The sequence below is a fragment of the Puma concolor genome, chromosome B4 (assembly GCF_028749965.1).
Source record: "Puma concolor isolate L17-30 chromosome B4, mPumCon1.1.hap2, whole genome shotgun sequence".
In the NCBI taxonomy this organism is placed as follows: Eukaryota; Metazoa; Chordata; class Mammalia; order Carnivora; family Felidae; genus Puma; species Puma concolor.
Window position 1 is genome coordinate 136,155,220 of NC_141673.1, and position 26,662 is coordinate 136,181,881.

A 26,662-nucleotide genomic window follows, 5' to 3' on the forward strand; every position below is an offset into this window, starting at 1 on the left:
TTTACAGAGAATTCGCTTTCTAAAAGCTAGCAAAAGAAGTTTAGCGAGCGTTCCAAACGGTATATAAGAAATGATCAGAGGGGCGCCTGGGTGGCTCCGTTAGTTGAGTCACCAACTCTTGATTTTGGCTCAGGTCAGGGCCCCTGGGTTGTGGATCGAGCCCGGCCTCGGGCCCCGCACTTGAGTGTGGAGCCTGCTTGATAGTCTCTCTCTCCCTCTGCCCCTCTCCCCTGCTCACGCACACTCTCTCCTACAAAAAAAAAAAAAAAAAATTTTTAAAAGATATAGTTTTATAATAATAGTTTTGGACTCCGTCTCATAAGTAGTTCTATGGGTCTAAGTGAGATAACTAGAGGCAGCACAAACATTTCTAAACTTTTAAAAATGTTTATTTATTTTGAGAGAGAGAGAGAGAGAGAGAGAGAATCCAAAGCAGGCTCCAAGCTCTGAGCTGTCAGCACAGAGCCCGACGTAGGGCTCGAACCCACGGACCATTGAGATTATGACCTGAGCCGAAGTCTGACGCTTAACCCACGGAGCCACCCAGGTGCCCCACAAACATTTCCTTCAGAGCATTTAACTCAGCGATAGGTGACTCATTAAGAACAGGACAGTGACGTTCTTCAGGTTTGTATCATTTTGCCCAAGACCGTCTCATTGTAAACATTCAGTTAGTCAAAAATAGGACCAGATCCCAAACCCCGACACAGCTTCAAAAGGTTACCATGATATGGATGAGTTTGCAAGGACGTAGCAGGACGTTATCGTTTAGGGCAAAGGACCTCAAATATCTTGCTTCTGTTCTGAGAGCCTCACGCATTTAGATCTGGTGGCTGTAGACGTATCTAATGTCAACTCTGCCAGCTCCTGCCATAATGGGACCACTTGCTAAGCTTTTAAATGTTTTGTTGTAAATACGAACGTTCTGAAGCGTAAAGTTCTATACGAACATCAAAACCACTTGCAGTCTAGGTTGGGGTGAAAGGCTATGTATAGAAAACAGGCAGAGGAATAGCACGGAAGGTTCTCAGGATTCGGCGAGATGACATTTTAACGCCAAGTATACTGCGGCAGTGGCCCGGAGAAAGAGGAGCGGCCGGCAGACCTCGCAGGCCAGACCCCGGGGGGAAACCGAACTTGGGTCTAACCCATTTTTGTGATTTCCACGAAGGGTGCCCAGGAAACTGCCGACCGAGCAGATGGAAGCGTTGACAACTGTTCTACAAAAGAAACTAACGGCGGGGTTGTCCCGGATGCAGAGGTAAGGAGCTGCCGAGCATTCGGAAGCCGCATGTCATGTTGACGTGATGTTGCACAGGAACTGTCCAGCTGTCCGTCTAAATATCGAATTTCCAGTGTCCTCTGTTGGGCTGCACGCGTGGACGAAATAGTCACTTCGTACGTCTGAGCTACCACTGATGCGAGACAGGAGCGGCTGACCCTGCTGTGGAAAGAGCCCTTATTCGGAACATTATCTGTCTCCTTCCTCCATCGGGGGAGCTCCTCTACTCTCAGACTCAAACCTTTCAGAGAAAAGTGCTGTGATCTAAAGAGATGGGCCATAAAAGCATTTGTCTTGAAAACCTAGCCCGCGTGCCTTTAGTGAACCTCACTCATTAGCATTCCCACTGGCGACGTTTCCACATCTCGGTGTTCATTTTATGCTTTACTTTGGTTGGTAGGTCTTTGTTGGACCGTCCTATTGAAAAGGGAACAAAGGCGGTTTAGGTGGTACAGTGAAGGAAGGCACTGTATTTTATCTCTGAAAAGAAGCCCGACGAAGCCAGAACGCTCTGATACCCTCCGATTTTCTTCGGGACATTTGCAACCATGAAATCAGCCGGAGGATAAAGATCTTCACTGTACTTGGCCGCAGATGCCTTCGGAGGAGAAACCCCGTGTGGGTCCCAGAAGTCGTGCTCTGCCGGCCACATGGGGCTCCGCGGGCAGACGGTCTCATCCCGGAGTTTGTTTCCAAGAGTGAGGGTGTCTCTGCTTATTAAATACCATCTCCTTCAATAAAATCACTACCCGGATGTGTCCCCCCCAGCCCCCCTCGGCTAGAGTGTGGACTGGCCAGGGCAGATGGCGGTGCAGTGAGGACACCGGGAAGCGTGCCACCGCTGCAGAGGCAGAGCCTTTCCGTCCCCTGGCGTCCCGTTCTGTCACGGCACTTCCTAACACTGCCGCTGCTCTGCTGGTCTTCGCCGGTGGGAGTCGAGACGCACTGTCCTCTCATGCCTGGAGCCCCCTGAAGCTTTGCTCCGGACTATACGGTCTTTCCCGTGTCCCTCTCCCCTCCTGCCCAGTATGGGCCGTGTCTTCGCCGATTTCTTTGGGCTCCATTAAGCAACGGGAATCCCCTCCACTCTGTACGGTCTGTAAGATACAGATCTGTTTTTCTGCATGCGACTCCACGGAGCAGGGCTATGCCCAGCCTTCCCACCCTGCTTTGTGACACGGGTGTTTTATTTTCGTGCCCACGTTTCCCCGTGCAGCTTCTTGAACTTCCTTTGGTGGGTGCCCGGGACTGCCGTCTGCTCGAGACTGAGGCCACCAGCCCGTTTCGCACAGGCCGCTGAGCAGCCAGAAGATGGTAACGACTCTGAGTCTCTGGTGACCTGGACTGGATTCAACTCACTGACCTAGAGGTGAAAGGCTCTGTATTCCATTACTAATCCCTCGAGCTCTCCAGCCCCCTGAAAATGATTCTTTGGTTTTATTATTGCAAAGGCCATTTATAAAATCATGAACTGGATTTAGGAAAGCAACCATGAAATAGCAAGGGACAACGACTGATTGAAATTCCTTCAATGTATTATGGGCTGAAGTCTCTCGACAGTAGGATTGGGGAGAAAGTTATATATAGGCACCTCCATTCTTATTTCCGTAGCATGACCGGCTCACTTAAACGTGGCAACTTCAGATCCACTGACCATGCCTCAAAAACTAAATCCTAAATAAAGAAAATGGAAAAGCAAACTATGAAATAGCCAATAATCTTTATTTTGCACTTCCCCACCCCCCATCCCTCTCCAAAAAGCACTAATGGGTATATTTGTGCATGTGAAAATACTGTATAAAGTATTTACGATGATCTCAAATCAATAAAACAAAAAACACATATCTCAACATGGATGCTTCGTTTCCTTGTAGGGAGAGAAACATTTTGGCTTCTAGAACAAGGAGGGCAGTGAAATACTGCGCCCTTAAAAGGTCGGTTCCATTTCCACTGATTTGCAATTTAACATTCATGGCAGAAGACCTCATTTCTCTAACCACATAATAAGTTTTAAAATATGACTAATTCATACACTAATAGCAATTTACTTGGCATTAAAAAAAAATCACAATTTCTATTAATATATTTGTATTAGGTTCAAAGCCCATATTCTAGCATTCAAGATATCCATTACACTGGCCCAAAGCGGGATTATTTCAAAATCAAGTAAAAGTCCATATTTATTCCAAAGTTGCTAAAATATGCTAATAAAGTTAAATTTGATGTTTTACATTAAAAATAAAATATTTGGTTTATCTCTCAGACATCTATAACATATAATAAATAGTGGGCAGTATAGGAATATAATAAAGTTTTGTGATACCCTGAAATTTGATGAGTTTTCTTTAAGAAAAAAAATTCATAATATACTTCATTTCAGCCTTAAACCACAATCTCCATGAACAGATTTGCAGAAATAAAACAATATAAACACAAAATGCTACAGTATATGTTTTTTGTTTTGTTTTTGTTTTTGTTTTCTCTCGGGGGAATCTACACGTCCGTTTAATAAAAGTCAGTCAAAGAGACGTACAGATAACAAAACAATTTCGAATCATGGACTACAAATTTAAACTGCCTTGTTTTCCTTTCAACTGCTAGGGCCCCGGTGCCCACGGCGTGCGGGGGCCCGGTGCGGGGCCAGCTCAAGGTAGATCACTCGGAACTATGGCTCTGTTTTCTAGCCTTCTTCGCTTATGTACAGCAGGAATTACAGACATGGCTGAAATCACGGTGGATTCCAGAGAAAGCCAGAATTAAACACGATAAAAATTTAAAAAATAACTACTTCATAAATATTTATTATTTACAGCAGGGGAGATCTTCTATAGTCTGGGAGGTTTTATACAAGTCGATGAAGTGTAGGAGCGGTGAGGAGAACGCCAGCAGTTTCGAGAAGGGCACGGCTAGGATGCGACCAACGTAGAAAATGCGTGCGAGTCAACAAAAATAATCTGCGCCAAAGCAAACGGGACATGATAGAAACCTTTTTCTTAAAAAATAGAAGGTATTTCACAAAAGCCTGAACATTTTACATGTTAGTACTAAAAACGGGGGGAGGGGGGATGGGGAAGCTTCATATATTCTCGTCACAAAAATATTTAGCAACACTCCGTCCGGAGCTCCTTTTCTGGTATTAGGATTATCTCACTAGAGCGGGAGAGAGGTCGCAAACTGTATACAGACGGACGATGTCCTTAAATTACAGTCGAGGCAGCTTACACTTTATCTTCTCGTCTAATAACCTTAATGAAAAGGCCCTGGAGAGAGAATAAAGAAAATCAAAAGGGAGGATTACGGTCTTTTTATTAGTAATACTTGTCACTGGTAATAGAAAGCGGGGGCGTGGCCGTCCTCGCCCGTCACGCGTCCCTCCGTCACACGCCGCTTGGCCGGGGCGGAGCCGGCGCCGGCGCATGCGTCCTCGGCCTCCCGACGCCGGCGGCCCCTCCCTCCGAGGCTCGCGGGCGCCGCGCGGCGTCAACGTGCCGGGTCAGTGTGCCCGGTGCTTCCGCTTCTTGTGCTTCTTATCCTTCTTCTTGTTGGCGCACTTGGGGCAGAACCACTGCATTTCTTCCGGGGGTGCGGCCATTATTCCCACACAGGGCCTACGTGGTTGGAAAGGAGAAAGAAAAAGGCATTTGTTTGGATAACCAAACTCCACTTATGTGTAGATTGCCTCCCTATGTTCTGAAGCAACTGTTTTAATTGAAAAAAAATTTTTTTAAGTAAGTTGAAACAATTGAGTGATTTTTACGCCTCTAGTATGTTCAGCCGAGCCCAGGCCACAACAGCTCTAGCTCCCGGAGCAGGGCTGCCGCGTGGCCTCCCCCGTCAGGCTGTGGCCTCCCCTCTCGGGCCGGGGCCCTCCCCGAGGCCCCGCTGCAGGAATGAAGGAGGGCTGCCCGCAGCCACCAGCGGCCTGGTTTTTCCGAGCAGCAGCCCGTGTTTATCTCCTGGGTGTCCTGTGTCCTGTGGCCGAATGGATTTCTGTCTGTCTACATCTGATCTTTACACTGTACGGTGAGAGGGTGATTTGCACGCATTCTGGATGCTTCTCCACTGTGGGGGAGCTGGCGGGGAGCTGTGAAGAGCGGACACGCCTCCGTTCATGCCTGCGCTTTGTGACGTGTATGCCAAGGGGTTACCTCGATGTTCCTGTCAAGTGCTGCAGCTTATAGAAAGTTACTGGAAAGAAAGGAAAGGGAAACCTTTACCCCCCCCCCCCCCTTTTTTTAAACAAGAAGGACATATAAGCTAAACAAAACATGTGGAATTTAGGCTGCAGAACAACCGTCCAGAGATTCCTGATTTCTGCACTTAACACTAATGACGTCGTAATCTTATTGTGCTGTTGCTCCTCAGGCGGCTCCCAGGACAGCAGTGGCGCCGGGAGGGGGTCCGGAAGGGACCCATCACTCGTGCGCCTGCCCGAGTCCCGCCCGCAGCGCTCACCAGTGGTACCAGTCGTCACAGTCGTCACAGCCGATCATGGGACTGCCGTCGTCCGGCTTGTTGCACCCGGGACAGATCCAGATCTGATTCCCCCACTCATCTCGGATCTGAGGTTTTTAAGTAGGGGGTGGGGGGGAGGGAAGAGGGGGAAACCAGGCGGAATGGGGGAAAAAAAACCAAAGAGAGGGCAACATAAGAATGATTACTTTACACTGTGAACCTAATAAACAAGTTAAACTGAAAAGAGAAAAAGTGACTTGACAATTTGCTAAGGCCATGATCGCGATCATCAGTACCCTGGGATCCACAGGAGGCAGAAAGGAGCTGCTAAATACTCAAGGAGAAGGCATTTCTAATGAGTATTTTAATTTTTTTTTAACATTTATTTATTTTTGAGAGACTGAGAGACACAGAGTACAAGTGGGGGAGGGGCAGAGATAGAGAGGGAGACACAGAATTAGAAGCAGGCTCCGGCCCGGAGCTGTCAGTGCAGAGCCCGACCAGGGGCTCGAACTCAGAAACCGGGAGATCATAACCTGAGCAGAAGTCGGACGCTTTAGCCACTGAGCCACCCAGGCACCCTTCTAATGAGTGTTTTAAACTCTCTTGTAAGTCACAAAAACAAGGTGTTTTTATAACCAGTTCTATGAGCAGTATGACCCATGGCCACTTTTATCTAAAAAAACTAGTGTCAACATGTTAAGTTGGTAACGTTTAGGGTCATTATGGCTGTAACAGTTGATATTTTTGAAAGCTACAGAGCTCAAGTATATGCAGTTTCCTCAGTCACGTTCACAGACGTGGAATTACTGAATCCAGCCAAATGTGCGTGGATCACCTTATTACTTATTAGCCAGGCACTTGTCCTGAACTAGCTGATAAGATCAAGGATATAAAAGAGCTGTTACTAAGTAACTTTCCATTCCCTTTATAACATTTTCAGTAAAGCACAACAACTAAAGGGCAAATAAAAGGAGGGATGCGAGAGGCCGAGCTACTCATGTTAACATTATTCTGCCATAAATGTGCGGTGCCCTGGAGTTTGCTTTACTTAACTGAGCTGTTCCCAATAGGAAGCATCCCTAATGATATCACTGCCTCAAATTCCACGGTTACAAAACCAGTTTGGAAGAAACAAATCTAGGATGAGCCTTCAAAACCCAGCCACGACTACTAGCTACTTTTCAAAAGTGTTTATAATAACGCGGCCAATAGTCTCGATGAGTTTGTGCTGCAGGTGTGGTCTGTGCCTACACTTGCAGATAGTACCCTGACTAGAATGCAGAAAGAGTGGCTTTCGTGGTGTGCGACGGGGGTCGTGGGAGAACACGTTTCATTCCACTGATGGGCTATTTGAAGGCCACCATTTTTGGAAGTCTACTGAAGGCAAGCTACGTGATACGGAAGCTTCCTAAAGAAACCTGTGGGCAGCTGCATCTGATTCAGCCCTCTCTAACTCTGAGGGGAGAGAACCACCTGTTACCGTGTGCCAGCTCTCTGGGGTTAACCCTGGTCCAGCACCCTATGCCCTGAAGCTGCCATGCATGGCCAGCCCGGCTGGCTGGTTGACCTCTCTTGAAATTAGAAGGCCGTGACTCTGTTGCTGCTGAGAAATTTGCCAGAGCATCCTTAATAACTAACAGCAACCAGGGTACTGAGTTCTTTCAAACATCTGACTTTGTTCAGCCATCCTGAAACAAGCCCTGGGTAGGTTAAGAATGGGGGGCTGGAGCTAGGGGAACCAAAGTGACAGTTCCAAAGTCCCACTGTTAGGCAGTCACAAAATCAGCCTTTTTGCCCTTACTGCCTATGTTTTTCCTCCCGATCACACGTTTTGTCTTCTGTCTACAAAATGTCACCGAGGAGATAAAGAGGCTTTGCTTCCATGTTATCCATGCCAATCAGATTCATCTCCGGGGAGTAAGCCCGAAAATCCACTGAGAACCGGAAACTAGGCTATAACATCCTGTACCGATCATCTAGTCTCACTGGAACCCCCTAATTACAGATGAAGCAATGGAGACCGAAGAGGTTAAGTAAACTTTCCTCATCAGCCCATCTTGGGGTGATGTGCCCTCAGTTAAACACCTAGAACTTGGTCCTTGAATGGCCCAATTTCTTTTAAATGTTTACTTTTGAGAGAGAAAGCATGAGCAGGGGAGGGGCCGAGGGAGAGGGGGACAGAGCGAAGAGGGCTCTGCGCTGACAGCAGAGAGGCTGAGGTGGGGCTCAAACTCACATATGGTGAAATCATGACCTGAGCTGAAGTCAGAGGCTCAACTGACTGGGCCACCCAGGTGCCCCAGGTCAAATTTTTTTTTTTTTAATTAATTAATTTTGATGGAGAGACAGAGCAAGCAGGGGGAGGGGAAGAGAAAGAGGGAGAGAGACAGAATCCCTGGCAGGCTCTGGGTTGTCAGCATGGATCCCGATGTGGGGCTCGAACTCACAAACTGCGAGGTCAGGACCTGAGCCGAAATCAATCTGTACCGGATGCTTAACTGAGCCACCTGGGTGCCTCTAGAATGGGCCAATTTGATGACCACAGATTTTTATCACATCTTCTATTTTTGTCTTGAGTTGCCAACTTAGTATTTTTCTGTTAATTTTTCACATCTTTATGTCGTCTCTCAATACCTTTGGGATTTCCTTCTCATCCTTTCTATCATTATAGTGCCTAAACTATTTTTTGAAATTTCCTCCTAAAACACCTTCAAGAAAGATAATATTTACCCGATGTGTAGCAAACACCACGAGTCCTACTGGCCAATCACATCTATTCAGACGGATCTGGGCCATCAGTAAGCGGACAGATCCCAGTCTGCGTATTTGGTGGTCAGATCCGCACCGGGACCCCGTGCACCTGTAAGTGCCTCAAATCCCTCTGTCGTGTGTATGTCACTCCACGGTGCCCAAAGGACGTGTTTATAAAGACACTCCTTCACTACGAGATTGACTTCAGGCTTTAGAGTGGGACCTGACGCTATTAGGTACGGGGAAAACAGCTGGAAACAGTCCCAGGACAGCGACGGGAACTCATTCGAGGACACGCCTGGACACCCAGGAAGCTGTGTCCGGAAGTTCATTTCCATTTAACGCGCAAGCCTGGCATACTCTGGGCCTCCGCCCACCAAGCACTGTCAGCCGTGCGGCTACCTGGGGCCGGCGGCGGGCCCTGAGGATCCGTGTACGTTATGTAAATTATACGCGTCTGTGAGCAATTTCACCGCCGGATGGAGAACTCCAACGTGGGGCTGAATCACTGTTCATCTCGATACTTAGACGCGGACGCTGGGCGGTAAGAAACGGCACAAAGGAATGGCAAGCGATGCCGTGACGTCTGGGGAGACTAAGTACGTCAGTACCTTCATGCCCTTCAGCCCAAGGCTTGCATGTGCAATGGAAATGCCTTTCCAGGCCTCAAGGGCCGCGTCCGACATCGGGGAGTGACACACACGACCCGCGGGGCGGCGGGAAGCCCCGTCGCGGGGGAAGAGTGCGCTCCTGGGCCCCCCCTCCCTGCAAGCGTGCACACGCAAAGGGCAGCGTACCACGTAAGTGCTCACGGTCTCCGTCACCACGCTCCGGACCGGGGCCTTGGACGATCCGGCGCCAGAGACGGCGGGGGCCGGGGCGGGCATCAGGGCGGGGGCCGCGGCCGACGGCGGGAGGAGCGGCGAAGGCACCGGGGCGGGGGCCACGTGCACGGGCGCGGGGGCCGGGGCGGCTGCGGGCGGCGGGGTCTTGGGTCTGCTCAGAGAAGGGGCTGGCTTGGCTTCGGGCGCCGGGACCACTTTGCTGATGACACTGTCAACGAGAGACAGAAAGGGAGAAGTCACGACAGGCTAGCGCGCTCACACCAGGCATTTAAAACGTTATCACAGAGTAACTTTCTTCTTCTAGGAGCAAAACTCTCTTCCGAGCGAGCATCCGGGGCCCCACCGGACTTGGTCAGAGTCAGGCCGGGGGGGGGGGGGGGGGGGGGGGGGGGGGGAGAAGGGTCCGTGGCGGGAGTGAGGGGTGCTCCCGGGGGTGGGCAAGGCCGGCCGGGCTCCCTTCCTGCGTCCTTGCAGCTGGCGGAGCCGGGCGGGGAGGTGCGGCCCCTCCCGGAACACGTGCGTGCCCAGGACTCACCGGCAGGGACTCCAGCCCGGACATACGAGCTCGGAGCCTCGGTCGGCCCCAGGCTGGCCGCGTGAGCGGGGGGAAGGCACTCGAGGACGCGGTGCCCGAGCACCTGTACGAAGGTAGGTATGATCCTGGACACTGTACGCGTGTCACCTCCACCGGTCCTCAAACCAAGTTACCGTGATCCCATTTCACAGATGAGGACACGGGACTGGAGAGAGGAAGGAATGGGGCAAATGGGTGGCAGGCTTTGAACCAAGGTCTATTGGATTCCAAAACTCTTTCATTTTTTAAAAAACGTTTCCTTATTTGAAAAAAAAAAAGTTATATATAATTTCAAGCAGAGAGAAAACCAGTATCACAGCTTAGGAAACAGAGCTAACTGGACATCGGTCCTTGGCCACATTTGCTTAGATCTCCCTCCTCCGGAGGTAACCGCTGTCCTCAAGCTGGCAGGTACCTTTTTGTATCTCTGCTTTTTGTAGATGCCCACAAACAATATAAACTGCGCTCCTGTTTTATGCTCTTTGACTATATACACAATATGACACCATATTTATCCTTTGCAACTAGTTTTCCTTTTTTTTTTTTTTAATTGAGATATAACGGACATATAACCTTGTGTTAGTTTGAGGTATACGGAGTGTTGGTTTGGTACATTTATATGTTACACTGATTACTGTAGCTCATAATCAGCTAATACCTTTGTCATGTCACATAATTATTTGTCTTTGTGTTTAGAACATTTCGGATCTACTCTCAGCCACTTGGAAGCTTCTAATATGGCACTGTTGACTATAATCTCTTTGCATTAGGTCTCCAGAACTTACCTGCCAGTGTCCCACTTAGTTTTATGTCCCTTGATTCATCCACACTGATACACATAGATCTGTATTTTTCATTTTACTTGGAGTGCTGTACCATGGTTATGAATAAAGCCAAAGGGTTTGTGCCCATTCCCTTACTGAGGCTAAAACATACTATCCCATAAATGTTACATGTTAACTTGGGACGCGTTCCAGAACTTCCCCAGGCTATCTTCCCAGGAATGAAGTTGCTGGGTCACAGGGCATGCACGTTCTCACCTTCACCAGGAATCCCAAGCTGTTCCTTAAAATGACCGCACCAACCTATCTCCTCTTTCTACTATCCGACACTAACCTTTCCAAGCCCTGCTTTGCTGATCAACACTGTGGAAATAGACGGCTGCCTCTGAGGGTCACAGTGAGAACCTGAATTTCAGAGAAACGTGTCAAACACCATCAAATGTAGAGTGTGAACGCCAGCATTATATGCACGGCTGTTGCTCATGACAACCCCACATCGCCATTACCAGGCCTGTATGCTTTTCTACCTTCTTAGAGTCTTGGTTGACAAAGCACTCCACTATGAAGCATCGATTCTTTGCTATTCTGATTAGAAGCTTGTAAAACGTTAAACTATCTTAAAAATTTCGCCATGTAAACGAATAATTAATGCTGTTTTCCATTTGAGTTACGAGGATGACTGTCTTGCTGACTCGAATGTAGCCAAAAACCAAGAAAATGTAACATAGGCTGTTGGTGGAGAAGATGCTCAGTAACACTTAACACAATTCATAGTGCATACTGACCGGAGTCCTACTAAGTACTGCATGTTCTAAGCACTTGAAAGCCAACGGCACGGTGGGCACTGTGCTAAATACTCACGTGCCTTACTCCCTTGATCCTCACGTCAGCCCATGAGATAAACACACCTACGACTGTCCTTTCGCAAAGCAGGGCACAGAGAGATGAAGTATCCTGTACAAATTCACAGACTGCTAGGAGACGGAGCCAGAATTTAAAAAAATTTTTAAATGTTTATTCAGTTTTGAGAGACAGAGCAGGGGCAGGGAGGAGGGGGGCAGAGAGAGAGGGAGACACAGAATCCGAAGCTGTCGGCACAGAGCCCGACTTGGGGCTCGAACGCACAAGCTGTGAGATCATGACCCGAGCTGAAGTCGGACGCCCAGCCGACCGACCCAGGCACCCTGAGACGGAGCCAGAATTTAAATGCGGGCGGTCTGATTTCAGAGCGTGTGAACTTAACAACTACACAACACTGTCTCTCTCACCGCTTGCTGGGCGTGTGCTGCCTAATACGTAAGGTTCAAAGTTATTGCTAAGGCATTTATATCCTCATGTGCAAGCACTTCGTATTCTTATGGCTAGACTAACGTTTTACACGCTGTTTCTGGAGGTAGTTTCCCATAATGGTTTGAAATCTAGGTGCTGGGACCAAAACTAAAGGAAAAGCAGGAACCAGAGAGGTTAAGCAGAACATAGATGTGTCAGCCTGAGGGCACCTATGCATGAGGGAAATCTGATCTTTGGTTTTGATAAGGAGGACAGGTTTCAAAGCCTGGGGCCTGCCAACGTAGAAAGTCTGACAGAACTCCCTCCCCACATTACAAACTCCCAAGAGGCCACTAGACTGATTAAGAATTAATCAAAGCCTCGTGATTTTTTAGGTCTGTGGTCCAGGATGCTACATTTAAGGTACTTTGGGTTTGCAATGTGCCCAGGTACCCAGCACTAATCATCTTGAGATGAGGTAACTTAAAACGTAGGCCTTACATTATTAATGCAGAGAAGTATTAGGAAACAAAGCAGCACATAATCTTAAAGAAAACCAAACATACGAGGAGCCACGGTAGCATCAGGGAGAACCAGAAGATTACAGAGACTAGAATTATTAATTATAAAACAACTCTGCTTACACTGTTTTAAAAAACGAAAGGCAGGGATGCCTGGCTGGCTCAGTCAGTGGAGTGTGTGACTCTTGATCTTGGGGTTGTGAGTCTGAGTTCCATGTCGGAGGTAGAAATTACATAAAAATAAAATCTTGAAAAAATAAAACTAGGGGCACCTGGGTGGCTCAGTCCGTGAATCGTCCAACTCTTGTTTTCGGCTCAGGTCATGATCTCACGTTCGTGGGACTGAGCCCCACACTGGGATCCATGATGAGTGTGGCGCCTGCTTGGGATTCTCTCCCCCTCTCTGTGTCTCCCCCACTCACACACTCTCTCTCTCTCTCTCTCAAAAATAAATAAACATTAAAAAAAGAAAAGGCAAAGCATGACATTTCTGCAGGTAATAGAAGGTTATAAAGAGTCATCTAGCAGATTTGAAAGAAACAAACTGACCTAGAAATGAAAAATACAACAAATGGACTCAAATTTATTCTCAGCAGAATGAGAGAACTGTAAGCTGAATAATAAGACAGAAGAATAATAATCTAAAATGTAGCTTAGAGGGGCAAAGAGAGAACAGAATAAATTACTACATATCTCATAATTACTACACATTTAATCATAATTCTAGAGAAAGAATGGGGCAGAGACAAAATGTTAATAAGACTATCTGAGGACGTTCACAGACGTGATGGCAGACACGAATCCACAGACTTAAGAAACCCAACAAATCCCAGGCGAGATAAAGAAATCTGCACCTAGACATATCACAGTGAAACAATGAAACATCATAGATAAAGAGAAAAGTCCGAAAAGCGGCGAGGGGTGGCGGGGGGGGGGGGGGGCAGGGGGAATGAGTGACTTTCAGAGACAGATGGCAGCTGACTTCTCCACAGCAATGATGAAGCTGGAAAACAGTGGAAGAACATCTTGGAGGTGTTGAAGAACAATGCATTTTGTCTTTGGAAACATCTTTCAAGAATAAGGATGAAATAAAGACATTTTCCAGAAAGCAAGATCTAAGGACTTGCCCACAGCGGACCTTTACTAAAAGAAATTTTGAAGTAGCAATTCCCAAAGTTTTTGGTCTTAGAGACCACTCTACGTTCTTAAAAACCGCTGAAAAACTCAAAGAACTTTTGTTCACGTGCATTGTATCTGTCAATATTTGCCACATTAAAAATCGAAACTGAGAAATTAAAAAATAATTATTTTAGTAATTCATTGAAAAGGAAGAATAATAAACGCATTACATGTTATCAGGTAACGTTTTCTTTCTTTTTAAAATTTTTGTGAGAAGACTAACACTACCTTTGTATTTTTTGCAGATCACCTTAGTGTGTGCACATGTAATTGCGGGGGGAGGAGTGTTTTCATGGCCTTTTCAGATGATTGTGTACATTCTTCGATACTGCACCAAAAATGCAACAAGTGACAGCTTCTTAAGTTAGTCACAATGTGTGATCTGAAACCGTATCACACTCATTGATGTGCTAACGCTCTGAATAGTTATTTTACCCACCCATGATTTTTTTTTTTATTAATTTTTTTTTTAAATGTTTACTTATTTTGGGGACAAAAAGAGACAGAGCATGAATGGGGGAGGGGCAGAGAGAGAGGGAGACACAGAATCGGAAGCAGGCTCCAGGCTCTGAGCCATCAGCCCAGAGCCTGACGCGGGGCTCGAACTCACAGACCGCGAGATCGTGACCTGAGCTGAAGTCGGACGCTTAACCGACTGAGCCACCCAGGCGCCCCCCCATCCATGATTTTATAACATCATGCATTAGTTTGTAACATCGGTTCACTGAATTATGCAGCTCTTCCGAATATTTACACATTTCATTGTACAATATTAAAATATCACATTTGGTGGTGTTACCGTCATCTCATCACAAATTTCTTAGAGTACTGACGAGCCATCAACTTGTAATATGTTTTCCAAGATTCGAATTTTTACTTAAAAGCTTCTACTTTGTCATTTACAACAAATATTCTCCCCTGAGGATTTTCCTTGTGGTGACAGGCTTCCTTTATTCATTTTTGATGAAATGTTGGCCAAATATCCAAATGTGAGTAAGCGCAGTTTGTAAGTGGCTCTTTCAAGTAGAAATAGTATTTTGTGAGGAAAGCTGCTAGTTCACCTTGCAACTTAAATAATCACACAAATACTTTTCCTCAAGACACCTGTCATGTTTTAGTAAGGACAGGAAGTATTTTATGAGTGCTTCCTATTTCATCACTATCTATTGCAACACATAAACTACTATGTTCCAAGGCCTATGCACCACTCTGAGCATCTCTGTTCTTTTTCTTTTTTAATTAAAAAAAAATTTTTTTTTAGTGTTTATTTTTGAGAGAGAGAGAGAGACAGAGCATGAGTGGGGGAGGAACAGAGAGAGAGGGAGACACAGAATCCGAAGCAGGCTCCAGGCTCTGAGCTGTCGGCACAGAGCCCGACGCAGGGCTCGAACTCACAGACCGTGAGATGACCTGAGCTGAAATCAGATGCCCAACTGACTGAGCCACCCAGGTGCCTGAGCTAAAGTATTCTAAGGTACTTCTATTATCTGGAAGGAGGTGCAAAGGTATTACATTTAAAATGTAGTAATTTCTAGGGTAATCATGGAAAGATTAGGAATAAAGTAAATGTTTAATTTCTAAACTAGTATGAAGAAAAATGGCATGTTGTTTTTTTTTTTTTTTTTTTTTTTAAGTTTATTTATTTATTGCGAGAGAGGAAGGGAAGGGGAGGAAGGGGCAGAGAGAGCGAGACAGAGAATCCCAAGCAGGCTCTGCACTGTCAGCACAGAGCCTGATGTGGGGCTTGAACTCATGAACTGTAAGATCGTGACCTGGGCAGAAATCAAGAATTGGACGCTTAATCGACTGAGCCACCCGGGTGCCCTGAAAAATGGAATGTTAAAATAAATAAGAAAGGGAGAAACAGAGAACAGAAAGACAAATAGAAAACCCAAAATAAGGTGGGTTATAACTCAAAAGATCCATAATTATATCATATAAATGGTCTAAACAATTTACTTGCCAGATTGAGTAAGACAGCGAAACCTAACACTGTATTATTTGTCAGAAACACATCTAACAACGGAGCAGTGGAAAGGCTGAGGGAAGCGGCCAGCAAAAGAAGCATATGGACACAAGGAAATGTGACCGCAAACAAAACAGACCGTGAGGCGAGAACTACCAGCGGTAATGAAGGTTTCTTCATAACGATAAAAGGGTCCGACGTGCCAGGACGAGATAATAATCTAAAATTTGAATGCGCCCCAAAACACATCCTCAAAATACATAAAGCAAAACTGACAGACCTGTAAGAAACAGACAAAGCCACAGGTATAACTGGGGATTTAGTGTATCTGTCTCTCTGGAACTGACAGAGCAGGCAGTCAAAAGCCAGGAAAGGTATAGTTATTGTAAGTTTTGAAGCAAATAACAAAAATAACAAAACTGACCCAATGGACATTAAAAAAAACCTCTATGTTCGACAAATACAGACAACTCATTCTTTTCAAGGACCCACTAAAAAAACCTGACCAAACAATTCCCATAAGGCCAAAGAATAATTTGAATGGTCTGTACCCATATCTGTTACCTTGGCTACGGTAATTCCTCAAAGGCATGAAAAGCCTTTTTACTTCCGTATCCTCAGCACCTAACATGTTAACACCTAACAAATACAAGCTGGTCCTGCAAGTAGTGATTTCCTAGAAGAAATGATACATTTAGGAAATAGGAAAGTTTTCTACCCAATAAAATTATAGGGAAAGATTGCATAGTCATATGCACTATGATGTGGGAAGAAAGAGGGATGTAGGACAGGGAAGGAAAACATGGGGTGTCGTGAAGAGAGGAGAGCAAGCGAAGGTATGACAGACAGGTCAGGAGCGTGGGGGGAGAACCCAGGTACCTGAGGTGGTGGGTTCCCAGAGTTGGCGGACGGGGGCGGGGGGAGAAAAAGCAAGAAGAAACAGCTTTGAGATCTGTGATGACCAGATGCAGAAATACGACCGAAACCTAAGCTATCAACAAGAAGAGGCTACTGGAGGGAAAGACTTTTCCTATCTCCTACCTGTTCGTGGGAATGACGTGGGGGGATTTAGAAAATGATCTGCAAAGGCTCTGTTCCTTTTATCGCTTTGTGTCAACTTTACCATTAGCTGTTCTAGTGGAAAATGTTTGCTGGAGATGACAACCGAACCTATTACCTAAAATGATTTTTAGATATTCATGTGCTCCAACAGACAATGATCAAACAGAATTGAGAAGCAACTGTGCTTGAGTTGTAAGACAGTGCAGTTAATTTGGAAAAAAGAAAACTCAAATTATAGGGTATATCGCAAACCGTAAATTCTAAAGGGATTAAATATTTGGTAAAAGAAAATGTAAAACCGTTAACATACTCCGACAAATAAGAAAACACGTGTTTTTAATCCGGGAGGAGAGGATGATTTTCTCGGCATCTCCTTAGAAGCAGAAACCATGAAAGGAAACAGATTTGATTGTGCCAACACTGTAAAATATCGTAAGCAAAGGCAAAAGACAAGATGACGGACAGTTATTTGCCACATACGCGATAAAGCGTTCAGTTCCTGTTAAATAAAGAGTTCTGTCAAATCAAAACCAAAAAGACTAAATTCGTACTAAAACGTGAGCAAAGGACACAAGCAGCAGATACAGAGTGAAAGAAACAAAAGCCGCCAACAGGGGGAAGAAAAAAAAGAGTTCTATATTCATGGTAATCAAAGACATGGACATGAAAACAACAATAAAATAGCTTTCTTAGTACAGTTTACAAAGATGTTAGGATGGGCCAATGGGAGGGATGGTTGGTATAGCACTTTTTTTTTTTTTTTTAAAGAGTTTTTATTTAATTTTTTTTTCAACGTTTATTTATTTTTGGGACAGAGAGAGACAGAGCATGAACGGGGGAGGGGCAGAGAGAGAGGGAGACACAGAATCGGAAACAGGCTCCAGGCTCCGAGCCATCAGCCCAGAGCCCGACGCGGGGCTCGAACTCGCGGACCGCGAGATCGTGACCTGGCTGAAGTCGGACGCTTAACCGACTGCGCCACCCAGGCGCCCCGGTATAGCACTTCTGAATGATTACCAAAACCTGAAAAACGTACTTGTCTTTATTTTTTTAATGTTTATTTATTTTTGAGCGAGAGAGATAGACAGAGAGAGAGAGAGACACACACAGCACAAGTCGGGGAGAGGCAGAGAGAGAGGGAGACACAGAATCGGAAGCAGGCTCCATCCAGGCTGTCAGCACAGAGCCCGACGCGGGCCTCGAACTCACAAACCGAGAGGTCATGTCCTGAGCTGAAGTCGGACGCTTAACCGACTGAGCCACCCAGGCCCACCTATTTTATTATTTTTTTTAATATCAAAGCAACTTTACTACTAAAAACATCTTGTCTTTGGCACGAACGAGTAGGTCTGAAATCATAGGAAACTGACACACAGCAATCCACCCTGTGCTTTCAAATCACTCACACTAATCAATATTAGGGTGTAATGCACTGTTCAAATTCAAGTCCACAGAAATATGAGTGCACTCTGCAATTCTTAGTTACACTCAACCGTATTTTGTATCGTTCCTTTGAGGCACATTCTTACACACCATTCTTTAATGACAAGTTTGAGCAACTATATCCCTATATTACGATCAACATAAACCTAACAAAGAAATCTTTAACAGGGCCATCACATCCAATCGCCAAATGAGCAACAGGTAAACTTCTTAAGCAGGTTGGTTTAACCTCCTTGAAAATTATGTTTCCAAGTAAAGATCATTTGGAGAAGGCGCCCAGAAGTACTAGCTTGCATAACACAATCAGACACATGTTGGCTTGCCACAATGTCCAAATCAAGGCTGTCATTTTTGAGAAGGCAAGTCTTTGTTCTCTTTTCAATTCCTGCAAATTTATCTTGTTACTCTCCATTTCCAAGTGTTCCTTTATTGTCTTCACTTTTTTAATGTATGACTTGTACTTATTAGATTAATTTTTAGAAGTTCAATGTGAAACACGTCTCTGGTTATTTTAGTAGTTTCTTTATCTTCTCTGACCTCAAATAATATTATTTCCTTCCATCGTCACATCCATGACCTGTCCCAGTTGTACACATCCCATCAAGTTGTATCCTTTTTCCCTCTTTTGACTCCAATAGGTTAGGCTGAGGCTTGGCTCAGAGCATACTGTCCTGGTCCGAGTACCTGTACAGGTACCTGTACCATAGGTACAGCCATAGGTCTAAGGGTGACAAAGTATTTTCATTCCATTCCACCAACACACCCTTAGCAACATGTCTTCCTTCCACCCTAAGGGGGCTTTCTGTGGCCTGTAGGCTTGCTCCACTCTCTTTGGATATTGGGGAACCACAAAAGTGTGGTAAGCCAATGTCCTACTCTGATTTCCCACTGATCCAGGGAATCACAGTCTTTAGGATGTGTGGTATCGACTTCACTTCTGGCTGGCTGGCTGGTATCTCAGACATCCACGACTGCCCCAGAGATTATCGGTGTTCCGAGAATATTCCTGGTATCAATCCATCTTAACTGGAACAACTGTCAGTCTAAAATTAGAGAAACATCTTTCATGTTGTTTGTTTTTTCTTTTAGTATTCTGCTAGTTTTAATGGTTTCTCCAACTGCTTTATGTCGAGGTTCCACTGTTTTACTTCCATGTGAAATTTGCTTATATTTTGAAATATACTGCTAATTTTATCCATCTGTGTACCCAATGATGACAAATCTGCCCCAGAGTGTGTTCTTGAGATTGTTTGATTTCAAAATATTTAAAACTTAATGTGATTTAACTGATTAGGAATTGAGAAAAAGTGGCTGCCCTTGTTTTTCCAGTTAAACAAGGACATGCAAGGTTTCCTGCCTTTTAGCAAATCTCTTGTTGCCATAGGTCTAAAATGGGCATAAATAAAGTTTGGTAAAACTTAGCACGTTTTGGGAATCTGTATCGGTCTATCAAATTTGAAGTCACTGGCTACTATTGTAGCTACCAATACAATTTTTAAAAATATTTATTTATTTTGGGGAGAGTGCAAGCAGGAGAGGGGCAGAGAGAGAAGGGGACAGAGGACAGGTTCCAGAAGCGGGGCCTGTGCTGATAGGCTGAGAGCAGCGAGGCTGATGTGGGGCTCAAACTCACGAACGGTGAGACTATGACCTGAGCCGAAGTTGGACGCTCAACAGACTGAGCTACCCAGGTGCCCCTTGAGAGGGTTTATGAAGAGACAATCCCAGATTGTTGGGCATAGACATCTGTGGTGTGAGACTGAAGACTGATATATACCACCAAGGAAAATACGTGTTATTTGCTAAGCTTTCTCTGGTTACTCTGTACACATTACAAGGGGTCCTTTTTCTAACAATGTACTAGTCTTGGCCAGCAATTCCAGGTCTAGAAATCTATGCAAAAATCTAGCAGTGTTTGTGATTGCAAAAAATCCTGAAAACTACAATGACTGTAATTTCAAATACCTCAACATAGGGATCAGTTAAACAAATGAAGATGAACAAAAATATCATGCTGTTACCTGAAGAGATAATAATACACACTCACATAAATGATATGTTTATCCCCCCCATTATGGAATTTTGGAAAAATTAATAGAATCTAATTTTTGTAAGAAAAGGCAAATAAGAATGTATGAGTGTGCACTTAGAAAAAAGTTAATGGCACAAAAACAGACACATAACCAATGGAATAGAATAGAAACCCCAGAACTAGACCCACAAACGTATGGCCAACTCATCTTTGACAAAGCAGGAAAGAACATCCAATGGAAAAAAGACAGTCTCTTTAACAAATGGTGCTGGGAGAACTGGACAGCAACATGCAGAAGGTTGAAACTAGACCACTTTCTCACACCATTCACAAAAATAAACTCAAAATGGATAAAGGACCTGAATGTGAGACAGGAAACCATCAAAACCTTAGAGGAGAAAGCAGGAAAAGACCTCTCTGACCTCAGCCGTAGCAATCTCTTCCTCGACACATCCCCAAAGGCAAGGGAATTAAAAGCAAAAGTGAATTACTGGGACCTTATGAAGATAAAAAGCTTCTGCACAGCAAAGGAAACAACCAACAAAACTAAAAGGCAACCAACGGAATGGGAAAAGATATTTGCAAATGACATATCGGACAAAGGGCTAGTATCCAAAATCTATAAAGAGCTCACCAAACTCCACACCTGAAAAGCAAATAACCCAGTGAAGAAATGGGCAGAAAACATGAATAGACACTTCTCTAAAGAAGACATCCGGATGGCCAACAGGCACATGAAAAGATGTTCAGCGTCGCTCCTTATCAGGGAAATACAAATCAAAACCACACTCAGATATCACCTCACGCCAGTCAGAGTGGCCAAAATGAACAAATCAGGAGACTATAGATGCTGGAGAGGATGTGGAGAAATGGGAACCCTCTTGCACTGTTGGTGGGAATGCAAATTGGTGCAGCCGCTCTGGAAAGCAGTGTGGAGATTCCTCAGAAAATTAAAAATAGACCTACCCTATGACCCAGCAATAGCACTGCTAGGAATTTATCCAAGGGACACAGGAGTACTGATGCATAGGGGCATTTGTACCCCAATGTTCATAGCAGCACTCTCAACAATAGCCAAATTATGGAAAGAGCCTAAATGTCCATCAACTGATGAATGGATAAAGAAATTGTGGTTTATATACACAATGGAGTACTACGTGGCAATGAGAAAAAATGAAATATGGCCTTTTGTAGCAACGTGGATGGAACTGGAGAGTGTGATGCTAAGTGAAATAAGCCATACAGAGAAAGACAGATACCATATGGTTTCACTCTTATGTGGATCCTGAGAAACTTAAGAGAAACCCATGGGGGAGGGGAACAAAAAAAAAAAAAAGAGGTTAGAATGGGAGACAGCCAAAGCATAAGAGACTGTTGAGAACTGAGAACAAACTAAGGGTTGATGGGGGGTGGGAGGGAGGAGAGGGTGGGTGATGGGTACTGAAGAGGGCACCTTTTGGGATGAGCACTGGGTGTTGTATGGAAACCAATTTGACAATAAATTTCATATATAAATTAAAAAAAAAAAAAAAGAAAAAAGTTAAAAGACTACACCCTAAAATGTCCTGAAATTGGCTCTGAATGGTGGGATTATATGTGGTTCTTTTCTCTTTTTTGTGTCTTTAAAATTTTAATTCCAGTATAGTTAACATACAGTGTTATATCAGTTTCGGGTGTACATTACAGTGGTAGGTGTTTTTTATTGTTTTGGTTTATGTATAATCATCATATGTAACTTGTATAATAAATTTAAGTTAAAAGCACTTGCCATAATACACACATCTAAAATGTTGCTGGGACTTTGAATTTTTTTTTTTTTAACGTTTATTCATTTTTGATAGAGACAGAGCATGAGTGAGAGAGGGGCAGAGGGAGAGGGAGACGCAGAATCCAAAGCAAGCTCCAGGCTCTGAACTGTCAGCACAGAGCCCGACATGGGCTCGAACTCACGAACTGCGAGCTCATGACTTGAGCCGAAGTCGGACACTCAACCGACTGGCCCACCCAGGCGCCCCTAAAATGTTGCTGGGACTTTGTAAATGATGGCTTCAATTCCATACTTATAGTCTGTTCACTTTTCTGTACGTAGGTTATAGTTTATTTAATAAATGACTGGGAAAACATGATGGCTTTGCTAAAGCCTTCCAGCCAAATGTTGACCACGGTCTACCGTAGAAGTCCCAAGCTAAATTCAAAAGCTGCTCAATTTAGTGTATCTAAACTGAGTATATTATCATTAACAGAGATCAACAAGAAAAGGGTCAGGGAGGAGAACTCTATGAAGCTATGCTATTCTGGTACATAATTAAAATCATAAATTTGAACAGCTTTGAGATATTAAGGTAGGTTCACGGTCTTGGGTCTTTTCAAAGAAATATAATGTCCACAGTTGGGATACTCTGTATCCCAAGTACATGCATATCTGTCTTTATCATCCTCATTAGGCAGTACATTTCGTAGGAGTAAGCTGGGTATTTTATTTATCTTAGAATTATTTGCGGTATAAAGCAGTGTCTTAATACATATTCATCAACTCTAATAAGCGTCATGCCTAATATTGCATTGAGGTCTCTCTTGTAAAATAAATATTTTACTTTTGAATGTTTTTGTCTGTTTAAAAATTTTTACACCAGGTCAATTTCCTCTTCCGTACTACTTAAAGAGTTCCAAGACCTCTGAGATTTCTATTTGCCTGCATGGATTCGGATTCCTTACCTACATACCCACCCTAAGACCACAAATGATGATCACATCAGTGTGAGGTACAAGCACGTCTAGAAGGTTTCAGTCTAGCTATTGTCTGGAAGTGCTTTTAATTGCTTTGAGCTCTACCAAACACATAATGAATATTATTTGCCTTACCTGACTTTTTCCAATCCCCTTTCATTTTATTTCACTTCTCTTAGATTCCTCTCTTACCTATAAGGCCTGTGCATGGTGCCCCCAAGAATGGCTTAGCATTAGCAGTGTGGCCAACAGGTGTAAAGAGACTGGCAGTCACTTCATGGGACAAGTGTCCGAAATCTCAGAGACATCTGCTTGTACACGTCTTCTTATTTTTCAATTTAGAGAGAAGGCATTTTGATGAAAATCACTCACAATAACAATAATCCTTCCACAACGCCTGATACCCCCCTCCAGTTCAATGGAATTACTTCCCTTAAAGCTGTGTGTGTGTGTGTGTGTGTGTGTGTGTGTGTGTGTGTGTGTGTGTGTGTGTGTATGTGTATCTGCACTTCTCATTCAAAGTTTCTGAGTAGCAAAAGCAAAATCATTAACGTGGATACTCAGGGGTGATGAGACAAAACATGTCCGAATTTTGTTTCTGAGAGATGAGACTGGTCACTGAAAGTCACTAAAGTGACTTGTTTTTCTTGATTCTTTTGCATTTCGTGAGAAAATACACAAGGGCTTGAAAAATCATTTTTGATTTTAGCGGCTAAGTGACTTCGTGGTAAACGGAGACACAGCTTTAAGAACAATCCCTTTAGCATCTCTTCAGTTTTGCACATTCCAGAAAAAATGAGCAGCACAGCATGATATAATTCCTCATCGCTTATGGACCAGACACATTATGGTCACTTAACCCAATGTGCCGACTGTGAAGCGAATTTTGGACTCCCGCCGGCCTTCACTGCCCAGCTCGGGCTGCTGACAACAGTGCCCTGCTTCTCCGGATTTCCCCCACCTAATCGACGGCCGGTCCCCCTCCAGGGCGGTGCGGGGGACGAGGGGCGCCGCGCAGGGAAACCGACACCGCCCACAGCTGTGTCCCACAATGGGTCCAGGCCGCTCACGTGACACCTTCTGGAGGATTTGATCAGAGCGCCCTAACTGCTATAAACACTGGCGTTATTCATAAAAACGTGTAGAAGGAGGGATTTTCAGGGGGATTTCTTTACCTGTTTCCCCACCGCAAGACGGCGAAATAAATAGAATGGGTCATGAGCTGCTTGGCCTGTATTGCAAACTCCCAGCCTGACAAGTCAATAAAGAGCCAGTCCTCACCTCTCTGCCTCGAGGAGCCTCCAAGGTTAGAGGCAAACACGACTTGGGTATGTCCGCCCGGGGAGCTTAATGATCCTCATTATTCAACTATTGTGGGCAAACACTCCACAGCCCGTAATCTAAGCGATCAGATCAGAGTCTCGGCACTGGCTCCTCCGCTGCCTACAACGCTCCCAGGTTCCCTCGCAATGGCTTCCTTATTTACCTTTCAAAGCGAACAGCCATTTTTTATTTTTATTTATTTACTTTTTTAAGCAAGCTCCAGAACCAGTGCAGAGGCCAACGCAGAGCCCAGTGCGGGGCTTGAACTTACGACCCTGCGATCAGGAGTCCCACGCTTCACTGACGAGCCACCCAGGCGCCCCTGAACAGCCATTTTTAAGTGTCACAAAATAAAGCCATACGTAAAAGCTACTGTAATCACCTTCAGGAATTTAACAGAAACTTCTGAACAGGGCAATTCTTCAGTGTCTAGAAGAAAAGCCACTTGGACAAAAAAATAAAATAAATCAAAGGTTCCTTAAGCCACAGCTTGCTTTTCTTCTTTGGATTTAAAATTCTAATCAATCTCAGAAATACCACGTACCTCTGGAAAACAGCATACAAAACAAATTCCCATGTTGTATTTTACACTAAGTCCTTACACCACACACAAAAAGACCGCTGATTATGTAACATTATAACATGACTGCAATACTGTAGAGGCGGGTCACAATGGTTTCACAAGACATCACGGTTTTCCTTTCTTTTTCTCATTTTGGAAGTCCTAGAAATGCTACAACCGCTACCCAATGCAGCGGTCGGCCTCCCAGGTCCCCGCCCCCCTGGGCCTCCAGCCCCTGTGCATCCCCTCCCAGGCCGGGCAGGCTGCCCGTGTAGGGCTAATATGGTCCCGTGGGAACAATGGTGCGCAGCATCCTGCTACCTCGCCAGAGCCCCTGAAGCTTCTGGTCTGCTGTCTCTTGGATCCCTTGCTCCGGGGGAGTCGGCCGCTAGGTCAGGAGGGCCTCCGGATGAGGCCCACGTGACCAGCGACGGAAGCTTCCTCCCGCCCAGTGCGACTCCCCCAGCACGTGCTCCAGCCCCGGCCAGGCCTTCCCAGGACTACAGCCCCGGGGCGGCCGCCGCACGCGAGACCTGAGTCCGAAACCACCCAAATTCCCGACCCGCATAAACCGGGAAGTGAGAAATGTTTATTGCTTTAAGTTGCTAAGTTTTAGGGTCACTGGGCATGTGTAAATACGAGGCATGCCGCGTATTTACTTCATCTCATTTAGGCATGTAAACAACATACTCAGACTTCAGGAGAAATCATACTTTAGAGTATCAGTGCCTAAAATGCCAAATTGTGAAACAGCCCCTTCCACATTTTACATTTGATCAAAAGGAACAAATACCCAAAGACAATTATGAGAAGCAGTTTTATGTGGATTCTTCAAATCAATCATTACTCCTTATTCTTCTTGATCCTCACAGCTCAACTTTTAGCATTCATATAATTAACACAACTGTAAATGGATTTAATTCCTCAAGCTCATGGCTTGCCTCTTGAATATTTACATCATCTCATAAAACGTCTATTTTATCTTGTCATAGCCCAAGAACGTATCAAGTAGGAAACATTTTATCTTTTAATTCAGCCATGACCTATTTGAAAAATGAAACAAATCGCATGAAGTAATTAGAGGAAAATATAGCCATTGTCGAATCTTCATTTCCAAAGGAGATACCCAAATGATTATTCTTTCACTGTCAAATGTTCAAAATCTGTAAAGTACCCTAAACGGGCATTAATATTTGGATAAACAATAACGCATATTTTCGCATATTTACAAAAAGATACAGTAGAAGGATAGTTTTTAAAAAGTGAGGCCAAAAATGGTCACGATTTCCAGGGAAAGGAATAGGAAGCGTAGAGGCAGAGAGAGGCATGAAAGGAAGACCTCTCCGAATAGATTTTATTATAGCTTCACCTTTGGAGTCAGGTAACTTTTTCACATGTCGAGGAGACGGAGTTTGTAAAATTGGAGAGACAAGTTGGAAATAAATGGAAATAAAGGAACCTTGCCGTATATCCTGTTGGTGATACAACCCCACAGAAGGCCGATAATTTCAGGTGACTTTAGGAGGACAGCATTTTGGTCACACGTCCATAGGGAATTTATTTTCAGAACGCACAGAGTGAAAAAAAAAAACCCGTAATCTTTCACTCGAGTCAGCAGTCCTATTGATAGTGGGAACAGTGGTATTGTTACAAGGAAGGTTTCTAATGTAAAGGAAAAGACACAGGAAAAAATTCCAAGAAATAACAGTAACGTTAAGTCTCCACCGGAAATGACCTTGTCAACTTCCAATGTGTGTCCGCCGTGAGGGCGTCCAAGAGAAGCACGGACGTCCCAGCAGCAATGAGTGCCTCTAGTACCAGACCGTGGTTCCTAACAACCATTTCCCGCAAAAAGGAACCAGCGTGTTCCTTGAAGAAATACCTGA

At 44.7% G+C, this 26,662-nt stretch overlaps 1 protein-coding gene across 3 annotated transcripts in view; it reads right to left on the bottom strand.

Annotated features, from left to right (window-relative positions):
- Positions 1–4,063: 4,063 nt before the first annotated feature.
- TAF3 (TATA-box binding protein associated factor 3) overlaps positions 4,064–26,662 on the bottom strand; it is a 184,824-nt gene continuing 162,225 nt past the window's right edge. For all 3 annotated transcript variants that reach the window (XM_086714997.1, XM_086714998.1, XM_086714999.1), the window contains exons 5-7: positions 9,289–9,544; positions 5,738–5,844; positions 4,064–4,890 (exon numbers count right to left, since the gene is read on the bottom strand). In XM_086714997.1, the coding sequence (XP_086571123.1) occupies positions 4,776–4,890; positions 5,738–5,844; positions 9,289–9,544 (478 nt within the window). In that variant the 3' untranslated portion in view covers positions 4,064–4,775. The remainder of the gene's footprint in view (positions 4,891–5,737; positions 5,845–9,288; positions 9,545–26,662) is intronic.